At 62.7% G+C, this 17497-nt stretch overlaps 1 protein-coding gene across 3 annotated transcripts in view; it reads left to right on the forward strand.

Annotated features, from left to right (window-relative positions):
* FRMD5 (FERM domain containing 5) overlaps positions 1-16398 on the forward strand; it is a gene marked incomplete at its 5' end in the record, with an annotated part of 111438 nt that extends 95040 nt beyond the window's left edge. For 2 of the 3 annotated variants that reach the window (XM_082488747.1, XM_082488748.1), the window contains 9 exons: positions 594-717; positions 1755-1842; positions 4338-4426; positions 5501-5564; positions 6247-6338; positions 8306-8380; positions 9151-9219; positions 9316-9422; positions 13289-16398. In XM_082488747.1, coding sequence (XP_082344873.1) covers positions 594-717; positions 1755-1842; positions 4338-4426; positions 5501-5564; positions 6247-6338; positions 8306-8380; positions 9151-9219; positions 9316-9422; positions 13289-13875 — 1295 coding nt within the window. In that variant the 3' untranslated portion in view covers positions 13876-16398. The remainder of the gene's footprint in view (positions 1-593; positions 718-1754; positions 1843-4337; positions 4427-5500; positions 5565-6246; positions 6339-8305; positions 8381-9150; positions 9220-9315; positions 9423-13288) is intronic. The other variant, XM_082488749.1, reaches the window with a different exon arrangement.
* Positions 16399-17497: the final 1099 nt, after the last annotated feature.

Below are 17497 nucleotides of genomic sequence, written 5' to 3' on the forward strand. Positions count from 1 at the left end.
GGGGCAGTCCCAGCGCAGGCAGCATCCCCCCGGCCCCACCGAGGGCAGTGCTGCCGCCTCAGCCTGTGCCCGGCAGCGCTTCCCCGCGGCAGGTGAAGAGGGGAAGGAGCTTTTCTCAATGTCACTTTACAGATTTCCAACTAATTATGTTTTTTCAAGGTGCGGTTGCATCCCCTGGGCGAGCAGGGTTCGCTCGCTGCCTTGTTCCCAGCTGGGGTCGGGGTCGGGGTCGGGGCTGGGGGTGCCCTCGGGGCCGAGCGCCGCGGTGCTGCCATCGCACGGACCCGCCGCGGCTCCTGGGAGGCGCTTGGCAAACAGCTTGAGGAATTAATAAATTTGGGACAGCGACCATCTGCCGGCGGGTGATTCCCAAGCAAACGGTGAAATTAATTGGACACAGTTAACGCCTTACAAATGATCCTTCCTAATGGGAAGCGCGGCCGGGTCGGAGCAGCGTTCCCGGGGCGCTCTGAGCCCCAACCCTGTGCCCGGTTGGCACCAGCTCCGCTGCCGAGGCTGGCGCTGCCGGCGCGGGGGTGCGCGCTGCCGGCTGGGTCGCGCTGCTGTTCCTGACCCGTTCCATCTCCCCCCAGCCGAGATCGGGGACTATGACCCCGGGAAGCACCCGGAAGGCTACAGCTCCAAGTTCCAGTTCTTCCCCAAACACTCGGAGAAGCTGGAGAGGAAAATTGCGGAGATCCACAAGTCGGAGCTGAGGTACGGCCGGGGGCTGCGCCGAGCGGGAGCGGCGGCTGCTGTGGGCAGTGCTGATATTTTTGTCCCTGTTTGGGGTTTTCAGTTGTGCCATGGGGTGAGCGCTCGCGGCTCTGGTCCGTCAGACCCAGCGGTGCTCTTGGCAGTGTCGGCAACAGTAAAAATGCCGATCAGCGCGGGCTTTGGGGAGGCAGGTCATTGGGTGGCGTAGAGGCATCACAACAAGTCGCTCTGCGAGAGGAGCTGCCGTGTCCCGCCAAACCTCTGCCTGCTGAAAGGAAAACGTGATGGAGCGGTCAAGGACAAGCCGCAGAAAGCGCGGGCAAATAAAAAGCTAGGCTGCAATGCGGCAGAATCACACCCTCCTGCCCCAGGGAGGGCCGAGGGGTTTCTGCCGCTCCTGGCTTTCGGCTCAGCCGGCACAGCCTGGGGGGGTCCCGGTCTTCCCTGGTGGGACAGAAACAATGACCAACCCCCCCATCCCCCATAGATCCCCTCCCGCCACCCCCCCTCCTGCCCTCACCCCGCTCTGGGGACATGAGGTGTGAGAGACCGTCAGCAAAGCCCCGTCCTCCCGTGGCACTGGCGGTGCCTCCGGGGCCGCGTCCCGGCCGGACCACCGCACACCCGTCCCTGGGGGGGTGGGGGGGTTTGACCCCCCAGAACCCTGGCGGAGCTGTGCCCTTACGTGCCGGGGGGTGCTGCCTTCTTCCCGGCAAACTCCCCATGCCTCCCCCCGTGGAAGAATGCCTGTGCTGCGCGTAGGAAATCCAGCCCTAAATTTTGCAAGTAAAACTCTTTAATTTTGGTTCTCGCTGGTGGTGCCGGTGCAGCGTGGCTGCTGCCCGGTGGGGCTGGCCGGGGCGGAAGGGCCGGGATTCGGTGCTGCTCTCCTGCCGCAGGTTGTGTTGATGGACGTAACGGGGATGTGCCACCACGGGTGCCCCTTGTTAACAGAAACCCCGTACCCAAGGGCTGACTTCCATGTTCGCATCTTCCATGGAATACTCCTTTTTTTTGTCTTTTTTTCCCCGCTGTAGTGGGCAGACACCAGCTACTTCGGAACTGAATTTCCTCAGGAAAGCCCAGACGCTGGAGACCTACGGGGTTGACCCGCACCCTTGCAAGGTAAAACAGTTTTCCGAACGCTGTTCCGTGCGCTGCGTTTCTCGCTCCGGCCGGGAACGAGCTGCGGAGGTACCAGTGATGCTCCCGAGCGCAGCCGTTTGTCCCCGGCTGGTGCGTTGTGCGCCGGCAGAGCCGCGGTCGGGGGGATGTGCCGGAGCCGTCAGCCCGCTCCGGCCGCAGAGAGCAGCCCCACGTGGGCACGTGAGCACAGAGGGGGCGCGGAGGGCGAGCGCTCCGAAATCCTCCCGGAGAGTATTTAGGGAAGCTGTAAGAAAGCGTTTTCACACGCAGACAGCTGTAAAAGACAGTGGCTGATCATCTTCTGCTAAAGCGTGTGATTTGGAGGCAGGAACAAGGTCAGCGATGTGCCTGAGAAACCAACAAGCATTAATCTGCCCGGGACGGTCTATCGCTCTGCTCTTCCCTGGCCGGTAATCCAGTTTTCTCTTGGAAACGCTTTTTATTGACTGTAGCTGTCATTGCGTTTGGCTCTCCCTGGTCCCTTATAATCCCATCGCACGCAGATGGATGCGGGATGCGAAGCAGACGGAGAATTTTCCTCCAAGGGCAGTGCCTGCTCTGTGGTCCCCGGGGGCTTTTAACTGAATTATGCCACACAAATACTCAATTGCGGTAAATATACCTGACCCGGAGGGGGGGTGTCCCGTTTACGGGCAGTCTGTGACTGCCGACGAGGCTGCCAGGCTGGAGGGGCCGAATCACCGCGCCGCTTCGGCGCTCCTGCCTTGCCGGCTGGGCCGGGCCGTGCTCCCTGGGAGCGAAGCTGTGCCCGTCCCGCTCAGCGCCGGTGCTGGAGGCGTCTGTGCTTTGCTCTTGTTTCCCTGTAGGGTGCTGAGCCCCATTTAGCATCCCCGACCCCTGTGGAGCATCGGCACCCCCAGCTCCCCATCCTCACCCCCTGCACCCCCCACCTTTCCCGGGGGCACCCTGCTCCCCCCTCCCCCCCAACCGGGGGGAGCTCGGCCCCGCTCCTCCCATCCCAAAGCAGCAATCCCCAAACCGGGGAAGTGCAGCTTCCAGCCCGGCACTCCGTTGGCCTCCGCCCCTCCTCGCTCGCTGCAGCGTCAGCCATCGCCAGGGCAGGGCTGAGCGCGTCGGTGTGTCGGTGGTGTGCAGGGGCGAGGGGGTCCGTACCCCCCCGCAGGGTACGTCCCTCTGCCGAGACCCTGCTTCTCCCTTTCCCGAAGGTTTTCCTGGGTTTGGGAAAGAGCCAAAGCGCTTTGGGCAGCCCAGTGCTGGAGCTGCAGGAGCTGCCGCTGCCGCGCTGGTTTCTGCAAAGGTGCACAGACATCTTCCCCCGCGAGAGCGGGCTGCCCCGATGAGTTTGGGGATTCACGTCGTGCCTTGCGCGGGGCGGTGGGTTGAGGTTCAGGGCGCTCTGCTTTCGGCCGTTCACCCGTGACAGATTGGGATGGTTTTATCTGGGTTGAAAACTGATTTGTTCTCTGTTCAAATTCAGAAGATCTTATCACAACGCTGGCTCCCTGCGCAGCCCCGGCACGCATCTGGGGCGGCCGTCCCCGCACCGTGCCAGCACAGTAACCCCAAAGCGGCGTCCTGGGGAGGAGAGCAAATGGCAGAGAAGATGTGTCACCTCTTGATTAAGCCAGGGAAGGGCACAGCTGGGGGCGGAGGGCAGTGTTGTACTCCCGAGCGGTGCGGGGCGTCCCGGCGGCGAGCGGAGCTGCCCTGCGGACACCGCTGAGACACCCCGCGCCGTCCTTTCCCCCCAGAAAACGTCGCAGACACCAACCAGGCCTTGCTCTTCTGCAGCCGCCCCTGTACAATTCCTTACCTGCTATTCCTGCCCAGCGCGCCAGAAATCCCGAGCCTGGCACGCACCTTCCCTTGGGCTCAGCGTCCCTGGAAAAGCATCTGGTTGTCTGCCGGCTAAATAAAAGTCAGGGCGAATCTAACAATTACCGATCGGCCGTGACTGTTTCATAACATTTTTGAAATTCCGCGTGTCTCTGTTTTTCCCGTGCGCACCAGTGCCGTTAATGACTGCTTCCCCGGAGTCTAGACATTATGATTAAGTTAAACTGCCGCCTCGCTCCGTACATGACACTAATTATTGGGTTTAAGCTGTCTCGCTGCCGCCCAGCTGCACTGGCTGTGCGGGGCTCGGAGGGAGTCAAGCGTAACGGGTTTTTACCATTTTCTGGTTTAATTACCAGCGAGAGGGTTGGTGGGGCACTGCTTTTGCTGTTTATTCCTCACTAGTGACGGCCGGGACGGCTGGGGCTGGGAGCGGTGTTGGGGTCTCTCCTCATTAGCGGCGCTGGGCCGGCTGCCCCGTGACTCGGCTGTGGGCTTTTCTGGGGGTGTGGGGTGTCGCGGTGCCTGTGAACCAGCTGGGAGCATCCCGCTGCCAGAGTCGGCACGGAGGATTCTGCATCGCCTCCGGGCCCGAGGGTCGCCGTTGCTGTATCAGCTTGGCAACGTTTCGCTGAGAAACGGCTGTTGTCTTGCAGGACGTGTCGGGGAACGCGGCGTTTTTGGCCTTCACTCCCTTCGGTTTTGTCGTTCTGCAGGGAAACAAGAGAGTTCACTTCATCAAGTGGTGAGTTCCCGCGGTGCCCCGCTTGCTTGGAGCCGTGCCGGCCGGCTCGCGTCGGCTCGCTCAGTCCCGAGATGCGCGCGGTGCTCTGGGGCCGGGGCCGGGAGTGCCCCACATCGCCCCAGGGTGTTCGAGGGATGCTCGGGGGAGCTCCGGCAGGTGGGATGCGTGGGCGATCCCAGTGCTGGGTGCCTTCCCGGGCACTCACACCGCACCGGGGTGGGGGTGATGTGCCCGTACGGGATGGGGGTAAGCGCAGCCAGTGCCCACGTCTGAGCCAGGACGGGGTCTGGGCAGAGGATTTGGAGGGGAGCGATGCTGCGGCAGCTGGAAAACCCATCCCGTGCCATGCACACGCTTGCACCAGCGCGCCCGTGAGCTTGCACGCCCGCCTCTCAGAAGCCGGGGAGAACACAGGTCCTCGTCGCGGTGCTGCGCAGTCGCTGCGCTGCCGGGGCAGCGGGACTCTCCGGAGACGGGGAGAGCGGCGCTGAGCGGAGCCTGCGATGTGCGCTCAGGCTGTCACTTTGTGCTCTGTCCGTCCCTTGGAGGAGCGCGGGAGCCTGGCTGCCTCCGCTGCCTCCGCGTATGCCGGGCTGCCGGCTCCGAGGGCTCCCCCAGCCTGGCTGCCGATCCCGCTCCCGCTCCGTGTGCCACAGCGCTCCCCCGTGAGCTGCACTCTCCCTCCGGTCGCTTTGTTGCCCCCAGGCTTTTTATTTCCTACATTTGCTGACATTAACCCACATTGTCCGTGTGTTGACCGAGTCCCCTGAAAGCCCCCCCGCCCCGCTGAACCCGGCGTTGCCGCCCGGCCGGTGCCCATGGGATGAGGTCCCGGTGACGCCGGGATGTCTCACTGCCCGTCAGCTTCACCCGGGGCGTTCCCCCTTTTCCAGCTGCTGGTGTCTGAGCCAGGGCTCCTCTCACCGCCCCGTGGCATCTCCCACACACAGCAAACAGGGTCTCGAGGCTGCCACCCCCAAAGCACCAGCTCGTCGGCCGGGGCTGTGCCAGGGCGGCAGCCGGGCTGCGGCGGGCTCCACACCACCTCTCACCTGCCTCTCCCTCTCCTTCCAGGAACGAGGTGACCAAAATGAAATTCGAGGGGAAGACTTTCTATTTATACGTAAGTCAGAAAGAGGTGAGTGCTCTCCCTTCCCGTGGGACGTCCCGCGCGCAGCCGTGGTGGTCGCTTCAGCAGGTTCCCCGTGCGCGTGGCAGGCTGCAGCCGGTGCCCGCGCTGCAGGGACACGGGCACGCTGGCGGGCGCTGCAGTTGGGTGGCACCTTGCTCTGGGCGTTCGAGCCCGCAGACACCGCGTGAGCCCCGGGCTGTGCCGTGGCGAGAGCTCTGCCCTCAGCCGCAGCCCGGGACCTCTCGCAGCTTCGCGCCGTGCCTCCGCCCCCAGCCAAGTGCCGCTTTTGGGATTGTTGTGGTTATTTGTTGCCGCCATCCCGCTCGGTCAGCCCTGGTTAATGAAATCAGCCTGAACACCTCCGGCTGAAATCGGCTCCCGTGCAAGCCGTCAGCAGGACTTTTTTAAAAATGTATTTCTGGCCGTGCAAAAGCGCAGGTGGGCGGGAGGCAGTGGGTGGCAGTCGCCGGCGCACACGGCTGCCCGGCCCTCCGGCGAGGTGCTGAGCCGGGGTGTCCACTGGTGCTCCAACATCTCCCTGTGTCTGGAGCAGCTCTGGGAGGAGCTGCCCCATGCCGGCACCGCTCTCCACCTCCGTCTGCTCCGGCCACCGGCCGCGTTCCCCACCTCCCGCCCGGTGGGCACCCCTCACTTGTTCCCCTGCCGACTCCTTCTCTTTCTCCTTTAGGAAAAGAAAATTGTTCTTACATATTTTGCCCCAACGCCCGAAGCCTGCAAACACCTCTGGAAGTGTGGGATAGAAAACCAGGCGTTCTACAAGTGAGTGCGGGGCCGCCCGGCCACACGTGGCGGTGTGTTCTGCGTCTCCCCGGGGTTGGCGCTGCCCCGCACAGCACCCGCCCCGGGGCTCCCCCAGGTACCGGGGGATCGGGCTCTGGCTGTCACCGGCAGCAGGGCACCCCCGGCCCGGTGGCCCTGGTGGAGCCACCACCCACCAAAAGCACCAATACCCCCTGGGAAAACCTTTAATCAGGAGATTGAAAGGTGTTGTTTGGAGATTAAGCCTTTCCTGCTGCGCAGCCCCCGCAGTCCTGCCGGCGGCAGCAGGCGGTTTTCAGCGGTCTCCCTGTTCGTGGCGGCTCGTTCGGAGCCCACCAGCACACGCGGGCGCTCCGGTGCTGCGCGTGAGGGATGCAGGCGGCGCGGGAGGCAGCAGGGACAGACGCCGGCAAAACCAAGGGAATGTTTGTCTGACCTAGTATTTGGGGATGGATTTTCAAAATGGCTTTGCAGGGTCTGGTTGTGCTGAATCCGGCGCTAAAATCCCCACTGAAGGCGAGCCAGCACCCCGGGGTGCTTTTGAAAAGCCTGCCCTTTAATGGGGAAGGCTCCGAAACTTTCAGAAATAATCTGCTTCTAAGCGCTTTGGGAACAAGTTAATTATTCCTGGGGAAATGTTCAAGGGACCGGGGCGGTGACGCGCAGCCTGGGCGGTTGGGGACGGTGGCTCGAGGGACCGTCCCTGCATCCCCTGGCTCCGGGGGACCTGCGGGCTGGGGGTCTCACCGGGCGGTGGGAGCTCCTGCCCGGGGAGGACGGGGAAGGTTTTGTCCTCCGCCAGGAGCTCTGGGCTCCCCGGGTCACGGGCACCGAGGCAGCTCTTCTGCCCCTGGTGGGGTTCATTGGGCTGTCAAACAGAAAGGGAAAGGTCGCGGCTGGACCGAATGCCGAAAGACCAGGGAGGTGCCAGGTGGAACAGTTTGGTTTTGCCATCCTGCTCATGTTGTTCTTAAAAATAGCCTGCTTTGTGCTTTGTAATGAGTTTTATTTTAATCAGCAAGATGCGAGATAAAGCGTGTGATGTACTCTCTTTGGGAATAGTGCAATCAGCGGCTGCAATCAGCAGGTTTCATTTCTCATTATATTAACATGAAATGAAATTGCAATATTGCTTTACAAATCTTTTTATGATTAATCATGTCAGTAAATTACGGCTGGATTGTGCGCCCGGTGGAGTGGACTGTGGGCTCGGCCGAGGTGCCGCGGGGCTCCTGCCGGGGCGAGGGACGGCTCCGCGGGGGTGAGGAGGAGTCGGGACCGTCCCTCCCGGCGGAGTGACCCACCGCTGGCCGGGCTGACCCCAGCGAGCGCTGAGCAGCCTGGGACCGGCCGACTCCCGCATCCCCGCGACGCAGAGGTGGTGGTGAGGGGTCTTAGCCCCCTGGAGAGCTCCAGCCCTCTGCAGCTGCCATGCGCAGGCACAGGCTGGTGGCCCCGGGGGACACGGTGTGACCTGCAGCCCGAGCCCCCCTCCAGCCGCCGGGGAAGCCGTTGGCAGCGGGTCTGTCGGGAGCCCAGGCACGGGCTGGGCGATGCTCCTGCTGCCGGCAGGGACGTGCTGGGCTGGTGGAGAGGGCCGCGAGGTGATGCCGGGATGGCCCAGGTGCTCGTGTCCCCCCAGCTGGTGCCACCCCACCGCTGCCGGCGGCTTGTTTCATTCCTGGGGGTGTTTCGCCTCTCCAGGGCTTTGCTCTTGTGACCTGGCCTTGCCGCCGTTTGCTGGCGGCGCCGGGCTCCCCTCCCGGCGTGCTGGAGGTCAGTCTGGCGGGGGTGATGCTGTGCCAGTGTCAGCAGAGCAAGCAGTCCTCGCCACCGGCGCGGTGCACTGGAAACAGAACCGGGCGAAGGCTCTGCCGTGAAGCCGTGCCGGGGGCCGTACCCTGCCCAGGCGCTGAGCGCCTGGCCAGCGACGCAGGATGCTCACGCAGCTCTTGGTGCTGTTGCAGGTTGGAGAAGTCGAGCCAGGTCCGGACGGTGTCCAGCAGCAACTTGTTCTTCAAGGGAAGCCGGTTCCGATACAGGTAAATAATGACCGTAAGTAGCAGTTGCTGGATATATTTTGGGATGCTCCTTTGGAGGCGCCTTGGGGAGCAGTCCAGGGCTGCAGTGGTCTGAGGACTCGCTAAGGGTCCTCCTGTCGCCAGAGGTCATCCCATTGCAGCACTACCGCCTCAGCGAGGCCGTCACCACTCTGGTCTCCCTTTCACAGCTGGCGAACCTCTCCTCAGCCCCAGAGCGGCACGTTTTTGGAGGGACAGGAGTGGAGGAGGGGAGAGGATGGGGGGGGGGGGGTTGGGGTTTGGTTTTTGAGAACGAGGAGTGAAATGAAGCACTGCGGTTCCTAAATTCCTGGGGGGTGTTGCTCCTCTCTGGCCCCGGGGCGAGAGCCTGGACGTGGGACCTCGTATCTCTGCGGGACGGGAGGCCCCAGCGCATCCCCAGCGGGACGGTGCACAGTGCCGGCGCCCTCCTTGCTGGCGTGGGAGGGCCCACGGCGTGTTTCCCCCCCGGAGGGGAGCTGACCCCGCGGTGTCCAGCATCACACGCCGGGAGATGCAGCAAAACGTGGTGGCGGAGGTGTCAGCTCAGCCTTTCCCTGCTCTTCCCATCCCCCTTATTTCCAGCAGACGTGTCTGCTTTCCCCTGGAGCCGTGGGGAGAACCCCCCACTGGCCCGTGTGCGTGGGGAGGGGGCTGTGCCGTGCCGGGGCACGGTGTGCCGCGGGGGGAGCTCGTGGCTTGCCGGTGCGGCGGTCACATCCTCACGGCTGCTGTTCTTCACCTGCCCGCAGTGGCCGCGTGGCAAAGGAGGTGATGGAGTCCAGCGCCAAGATCAAGAGGGAGCCCCCCGAGATTCACCGGTAAGAGCCCGGCCGCAGCGGCGCGGGAGAGCTGCCGTGCACCCGCGGCTCTGGCACCGGCGGGGGCTCTGACGCCCTCCCCGTTCTCATCCCCAGGGCAGGGCTGGTGCCGAGCCGGAGCTGCCCCTCCATCACCCACGGCCCCCGCCTGAGCAGCGTGCCCCGCACCCGGAGGAGAGCCGTGCACATCTCCATCATGGAAGGTAGGGCACAGGCCCGCGCTCCCTGCCACCGCCGGGGCTCGGCAGCCGGGGCAGCCCCAGCGCCGGGGACGCGCACACGCGTGTGCACACACACAAGTAGAGACACACATCCGGCTGAGTTTTGCAGCCCCTGGTGCTGCTGTGGGGGCGCCGGGGCAGGGGAGGTCCCTGACGTGTCCCCGGGGTCTTACGGCGAGGCCGGGCGGCACCACGCGTTGCTCTTGTGGCTCGGGGCCGGTTTGGCACCAGTAGCTGAGCCCAGGCAGGGCGGAGGGCCGGTTGTGGGACAGAAGTTTCCAGTGCAGAAGCAAAGCAGGGGAGAGAGAATTTCTCAGCAATGTTAATTTAGATTAAACTGGAAATGCAGCAGAAGGCTCCAGGTCCCCCTGGTAGCACTGAGCCAGGCAGGGGGTGGGTGAGCCCCGCGGTGAAGTCACCCCGGCGGCCCCGTCCCGCGCGTGCCGGCGTGCCTCGCTCTGCCCTTGCGAGTGTGGGTTGAAAGCAAAGCAAACCTGCCCGGAGAGGCACACCGGCGCCCAGCAGGGTTCCCGCACCGCAGAGCGTCGCCGAGAGCCACGGCGACGGGGTCTGACCGTGTACAGGAACAAGGTGGTCTGCAAAAGAACTTGTCACCCACCCGGGAGCTGCTCCTGGCCGGCCCATGGCCAACGCCGATGGCGTGCCGGGCTGCCGGGCTGGATCGCTGTGCCCGGGCAGCGGCTGTGCGGGGTGGGATGCAGCTGGGAAGGAGGGGTGGCAGAGGGGAAAATGCTGGGACCAGTCCTGGAGGTGCCCCGCGGGGCTGGGGACAACGCCGGGGGCTGGGGCTGTGCCACCGGCGGTGCCCATGGTACCCGCTGGTGACAGCAGTGTCTGGCTCCCGGTGACGCTGAGGTGATGGAGAGCAGTGTCTGTGGTGGTGCTGCTGGTGTGCGTTGGGGCCGTGTGGCGATGCGCAGAGGTTTGGCAAACTGGGGAGTGGCCGCGGGAGCGGGGACGGCCGGGAGTGCGGGGGTGTACCGTGCCACTGTGCCCTGCTCCCGGACGGGCTGCAGCGCCAGCCCTGCCCTGGCACAGCCGCACTGGTCCCGCTGCCCACGCTGCGGGCAGGGACGGGGTGCGGAAACGCTGCCCGCCCAAAGGGACGGGTCCCTCGGAGCAGGAAAGGGGTTTCTTTCCATCAAGGGAGCCCAGGGCTGACGTCGGTGCTGATTTTTGGGTGGTGAGCCTGCCTGGCAGCCCCCAGGCACTAAATGTGAGCACCCCCTCCCCCGCCTCCCACGCGTGCCGTCTAGAAGCAGCAAGAGCATTAAATAGCCTCCCACGATACATTACCCGAGCTGGCACAGGCTCCTGGCGCCACCCCTGCCCCGGCAGCTCTTGCCCTGCCGGCAGCTGCTTTTCTTCGCTCTCACTTCAGCTCGGTCCCAGGGAAATGCAGGAGCCCAAAATAGCCCTGACCCGGGGGCCGGCGGCACCGGCCCTGCTTGCGTCAGCCGTGCCGGCGGGCGAGCAGCCCTCCCCGATCCCCACCGCAGTCCCCGCGGGCGCCCTGTGCCACGGGCCGGACCGGCCGCTGCCCGTGCCGCCATGGTGAAGTGCCTGATAAAGATTAAAACCAAAGTCAGCGTCCACCTGCGGCTCATCAACCACTGCTGCCGGGAGGTGAGGGTCCGGGTGCTGGCCCTGGGGCCGCGGCTGCTGGCCCGGGCTCTGGGGGCTTTGCCGCTCCTTCCGGCTCTCCCCGGCCTCGGCCACGATGCTCTGCACGGCGCCGGGAACGCGCGCACGCCAGGTAATGCGCCACGGGGCTGCTGGGGCTCTGCGCGCCTCCTTGGCAGGAGTGACCCCGGGGGCTCCCCACGACCGCAGCCCCGGGGGGATGCAGGATGCGGGCATGTGGGATGCAGGATGCGTGCCGTGGGGAGCGGGCCGGGGTCTCCGGTGCTGGCTGGACCCTGGGTTGTTACTGCCACGAAGCAGTGCCCTTTTGGGGCTGGACTCAGCTTTCCCCAGCTTCTCATGGAGCGAGCAGGTGGCAGGGAAGTTTGGGTCTGGGGTGGGGGGATCGGCACCGCTCCCATAGCAGTGATGGGCAGCGGGACCCCCAGCGGCTGCCCGCCCCCGTGGGCGCCCACCCCATGGGGGACGCAGCGGGTGCTGCGAGGGGGTGTTCACATGAGTTTTGTGACGCAGCAGCAGACATAGCTGTCGGGGTGAGAACATGTTTATTCCTCTCCTGTGCTTATCGCCTGAGCTGCCCCTCGCGCTCAGCACCCGCAGCGACACTCGCGTTAAGCCGAGCTGATCCAGAGGAATCCGGGGAGTATTTACAAGGGAGAGGTTGCAAAGTCCCGGGGAATGCAGGCTTCACCCTTCAGCAGCGTGCGGGGCAGGGCACCCGGTGACACCGTGCCACGGTACTTTGGACCTGGGGACATGGCCAGCCCCGTCCCCCTCGCAGCCGGGTGGCACTGGGGACCCACTGGTCCCAGCCACCGCCGCCTCCATACACCCTCCCTGGCACGTGGGAGGTTGTTATGGCAGAACCGTGTACCCCCTGCCGCCACCTGCCCCTCTTGCTGCGCCCGCCAACTGCAAGGAACAAGTCCCACATTTGTGGGTGTTTCTTGGAATTTGGGGGGGGGACATGACAGTTGGTGGGGAGAGGAGTCCCCCTGGTCCTGCCCGTCGTGCTCAGCCGTGGCACAGAGGGCTGCCGGGCCGTAACGCCGGCTCCCCCGCTGCCGCTGGGCGGGCTGGCACGCAGCCCTTCCTGCGGCGCTTGGTCCTCTGCCCGTGTGTGCCTCAGTGGGTGTAAAACATTTTTTTTTGGTAGCAAATCAATAGAAATCAGAGCAGTCGGTGACTCCGGTCCGGCTTGCGGTCCCTGAGCGGGCTGCTCTGCGGGGAGATCTCCCGCACGTGATGGGGCCGCAGCTCCCAGACATCTCCTGCACACGGGGCGGGCGCAGCCCTCACTTTCCACGGTGCCATCCTGAGGTTGTCCGTTCACCCATCGCCTCATGGCGGGCGGGCGGGTGCCTGTGCGAGGGCTCCCACGGCGGCGACGGCCGCGCTGCCTGGGGGTGCGTCGGGACCCCACTGCGCCGCCTCGGGGTGCAGGGGTTTCGGGGGGAGGGCTGTGCCGGGCAGGGGTAAATCCGTAAGGATGACTACGTAAGGATCGCCCCGGGGGCTGCATCAGGCTCGGCCGCCTCCAGCGGTGCCACGGGGCGAGCTGGTCCCGCGTCCCGGCTCAGGGCTGGCAGGGACCCACCGGCTGCCCCAGCGCGGACCCCGCGGGGTGAGTTTCTGCCCCCCCCATATCCCTGCACCCCCCACCGCCGCTACGGCCGCGCTGCCCGGCTCGTCCCTGCCCGCCTGGCGGTAGCGTGGGCAGCCCGCCCGTGGCAGTGGCATCGCCCGCTCCCGGACGGGGCTCGGCGCTGCCAAGAGCAGAGGGGCCTCAAGCGCGTGTCGGGCCGCTGCCGGGGGGGCTGTTGCCTCAGAGCGGCCGCGTCTGTGATCGATGGGCGACAAGCCCAGGCCCGCGGCTGCGGCCCCAACTGACAGCCAGCGGCTGCCGGGGACGAGTCACGCGGGTGTTTGAGCGTCACCGTCGCAGTCACGAGCTGCAGCGACGGGGCTGCTCCGGGCCCCGGCCGTGTGCCAGGCTGCGGCTGCCGGCCCAGGGCACCAAAAACAACAACAAAAAGCAGCCGGCGGCAGCTGAGCCCTGTCCCCGTGGGGGACACCGGGCCGAGGGCGGTGCCGGGCGAGGGGGGGGTTTCCAGCAGCGGGAGGGACCCCCCCACACCTCTCCGCACCGCTGAGCGTCCCCCTCTCTCCCCTGCTGTCCCCAGGCCTGGAGTCTCTGCGTGACAGCGCCCACTCCACCCCGGTGCGCTCGGCCTCCCACGGCGACGCCTTCGCAGCCCCCGGCCGGAGCGGCCGCGCCGAGAGCAGCGAGCGGGTGGCCGTCATCGCCGACGAGAACTACAGCCCGGCGGACAGCGTGCTGCCCACGCCGGTGGCCGAGCACAGCCTGGAGCTGATGCTGCTCTCGCGGCAGGCGAACGGGGCCCCGTGCAGCATCGAGGAGGAGAAGGAGTCGGAGGCCGGCACGCCGGCGGCGGCTGAGGCGGAGGAGGCGGGCGGCGAGCTGCGGGCGCTGTGCCCGGGGGCCGGCGGCCTGGGGGCGGCGCAGGCGGAACAGGTGAATAAGTTTGTTTTAAGTGTCCTCCGTTTGCTCCTTGTGACAGTTGGACTCCTCTTTGTTTTGCTCCTCCTCCTGATCGTCCTTACCGAGTCCGACCTTGACACTGCCTTTTTCCGTGATATCCGCCAGACCCCCGAGTTCGAGCAGTTCCATTACCAATACTTTTGTCCCCTCAGGCGATGGTTTGCCTGCAAAGTCCGCGCCGTGGTAAGCCTGCTCATTGACACCTGAAGGCAGGAGTCGCCACGTAACTAGCCGGGGGCCTGGGGAGAGACCTGCCGCCGTGTCCCCCGCGCGCGGGACCCGCCGGGGCGCCTTCGGCACACACACACTAATCCTCCCTTCCCGACCCAGAGCACGGCGCGGCCCAGGAGGCGGCTTTCCGGGAGGAAGATGGGGGTGGGCGCAGCCCCCCCGGGGCCTCCTCCTGCCCACGCTCCGCTGCGCTGCTCCCGCCGCCCCTGGAGCCCGCACCACACCGTACCGTTCCGATTCTCACAGCCGCGCGCGTACGACTTCGGAAGCACCGAGCAAAGAGAGGAATTTATTTTACTATTGCCACCCATCATTGTGCGAGCATCGGCCGGGGGCGGCGGTGCTGCGTTATGCAGGAGCTTTAGCAATGGTGCTACTGAGTATTAATTTAAACACTCGTGTACTGTTACGTTATTAAATCCGCCACTGTGCACACCACCACCACCACCACCACCACCACCACCTCCCACGTACCGCTTTGCAGAAATCCCTCCCTGCTAAACCGGAGTCTCTACGCGGCGATGCGCGGCGGGACGCTGCCGGGGACGCCCCGTGTCACCCCGCTCCCCGGCGGGTGCTGCCCGCGGCGCAGCACGGCCCGGCGAAGGGGAGCCCCCGCCCCGCGCTGCAGACTCAGCCTTTCGCCACTTTTTCTAAGCCTTGAAGCGTCGGCGCTCCCGAGGGCAGGGAGAGCACCCCGGGCACCCTTGGCCACGCCTGGGTGCCTCGCCGGTAGTGACCCGGTCAGATTTATTAGGAAGACCTTTAGCCTCCGAAAGTTGCGCCTGTTTTGTACAAAAAAAAAAAAAAAAGAAAAAAAAAGAAAAAAAAGAGACTGTTTCAAGGTCTATTTTAACAACGAAATGCTATTTTGTTATGGAATCTAATCAAGTCTTTTTTTACCTTACGGATTGGGTGACAGTGGTGCGCTGTACAAAGCGGTTCGCGTTGAGCAAATGGTTTAAGAGTAAACGCTTTTGCAGCCCGGAAGCCTAACACCAGATTAACCCGTTGCTAGTTTTGGAATAGAGAAAGGAGCTATAATTTTGTGACTTTTCTGAAGACAAAAAGGACAGAACTACAGGAGTGGAGGCGACACCGAACAAGCCAATGGACAACCATTAGCCCTAGCTGTTCTTAAGCAAAAATCAATAAAACCAACTCATCACACTTGTGACATAACCACCGGGACCTTCAGTTACCTGGGAAGCAGAAGTCTATTCACACAGGGAGCAATAAAAGCCAGTTCTGTTAAGTGTTGGTTGAGAAGTTGGACATACTTAACAAAAAAGGTGAAAACAGGTGAGCAAGTTTTATTTCATCTCAGGGAGAGATTTTACGTAAGCTGGGGCCATAACTGCAGTTTTAAAAAGCCTGATTTCCGTGTTCTTGTCTCTGAGCATCCCACCATCCATCACTGCACGCGCACACGAGCGCCGCTCCCCGCCGCGGCCGGCTCCGGCCCGGTACAGACCCGCTCAGCCAGTGCCCGGCGAAGGAGCGTGACGATGACGTTGGTCGATCCAACACCACGCCAAGTTGGCCAGACTGGGATCGTTTGTCCCTGCAATAAAGCGAGAGGTCCCATTTAACTCCTGTCTGTCGGGTGGGGGAAATAAAGCCCTCAGCCGTCGTGTCTCACCGCTGAGGATGCGGCCGCCCGCTTACAGCCCAGGGGCCGAGGAGGGTTTCGCGTAGAGCCCCTCGCTCCTGAGCAGGGAGGAGCCGCTACGCGCCCTGCCAGGAGGCGCAGGATCAATTTTTACGTGATAGCCTGTTTTATGCAACATAAGCAAAATTAACTCTTAGTGTAGTGTTCCTACCTCAGCCCGTAGTCCATGGTGTTTCTATGCAGTGCGTGGTAGTCCCGAACCTGCCGTCTTTCGCCCCGGGTTAGCGATGCAGCGTTCCCTCCTCCTCACTGCTGATGTACTGCGTGACGTCGTAACAGCACAGCCCCGCCCGCCCGCGGGCGCCCGCGCACCCCATACGTGAGACATGGTCCGTCCAGACAAAGCGCAGCCTCGAAGTACCGACCTTGGAACCTTTCTCCATCGGCTTACTCTAGACTAGCGATTAATGCCAGACTTAGTTTACCTCTGCAGTTTCCACCCAGCGTTTTACTGCAAAACCACGAGAACTGGTGATTTTTCATTGTACGTTTTTCCTCTACGTCCCATATTACGTCTTGTGTTTCGCGACCTGTTAGTTTTACCTGTCTTTATATTAAAATGTTGTTTCCATAGGTTCTTATATCAGAAAAAGAAAATAAATCTCGTAATAGCATACTGCATCTTTAAGCAGTAGACGGTAAAATACCTGAAAATGTGAATTTCTTAGTTTTCATAAAAAAGAAATCTAGAAATTAACCTTTCATGTGCCAAATACTGTAAGTTACATTTTTCCTTCAAAATGTACCTTTTTCTACATATTCAATCTTAGTTAGCATAAAATCATTGGTGCCATGAAAAGTATTTTTAAATTTAAATAAATATTTAAATATCATGAAAACCAGAGTCGGGATGAGATTTGTTCAGCATTTCTGGTGTTGGTACCGATTTTTCACTTGAGTAAATAACTTGGGGGAATGTCATCAGCGGTTATCAGCCCTCCAAGGGGGGTGCCGGGGGTGGGAACGGTCTGTTTCCAGTGGTGCCCAGTGACGGGACAGGAGGGAACGGGCACAAACGTGACCATGGGCAGTCCCATCCCAACCTGAGGAGGGACTTCTCTCCTGTGCGGGCGGCAGAGCACTGGCACAGCTGCCCAGAGAGGGGGGGAGTCTCCCCCTCTGGAGCCATTCCAAACCCGCCTGGAGGTGTCCTGTGCCACTGCTGGAGGTGCCCCTGCTCTGGCGGGGGGTGGCACTGGGGGGGCTCCGGAGGGCCCTGCCAGCCCCCACCAGTCTGGGATGCTGTGATAAAAACAATAGCCTCTCACCAGCATCTTATTTAGAAATGTGTTTGGTGGCACACGTGACAGGTCAGTGACAATTTTTAATGCGAGCCCTGCTGAGCTATTTCAGTGGGGTACAGCACAGCCCTCCTCAGAGGCGCTGGCAGGTGCCCAGACCCGCAGCCCCCTGCGCCTGGTGCAGGACCACGACCCCTCTGCAGCACTGCCGTGCCCACAGCCTGCTCTGCCTACACCGCGACAACTCCCACCTTCACCTCAGAACCACAGAGCTTCCCTAGAAACTGTGCCCAGTGGCATCAGCCCACACAGAGCCCTTCCTTCTGCCTCCAGGAAGGATTTAATTAGACATTAGACATCTCACTTAAGGGCCAGGTTTTGCTGAAGACATGGCGCCCACTGTCCTTAAGAGAGATGGGAACAGGGCATGAGCTGCTAGAGAGTGTCTGCTCCACATTCGCTCATCACAGTCATTAAGAAACGCCACATACACGTACAAGTAGCAAGTATTCTACTCATCAGCGTTCCTTTTTTTTTTTTTTTTTTGGAAAAATCTCTTTAGTATTGGGCAAAAAATATCTATTTTGGTACAAAGTGACTGACATAGCAGGATTAATTTATTTTTTTTTTTTAATCAGAGAAGAGAATGCCAAAGGTTGTTTAGAAGATTTATTTTAAAGCTTTT

Source organism: Vanellus vanellus (genome assembly GCF_965231255.1).
Source record: "Vanellus vanellus genome assembly, chromosome: 11".
NCBI lineage: Eukaryota > Metazoa > Chordata > Aves > Charadriiformes > Charadriidae > Vanellus > Vanellus vanellus.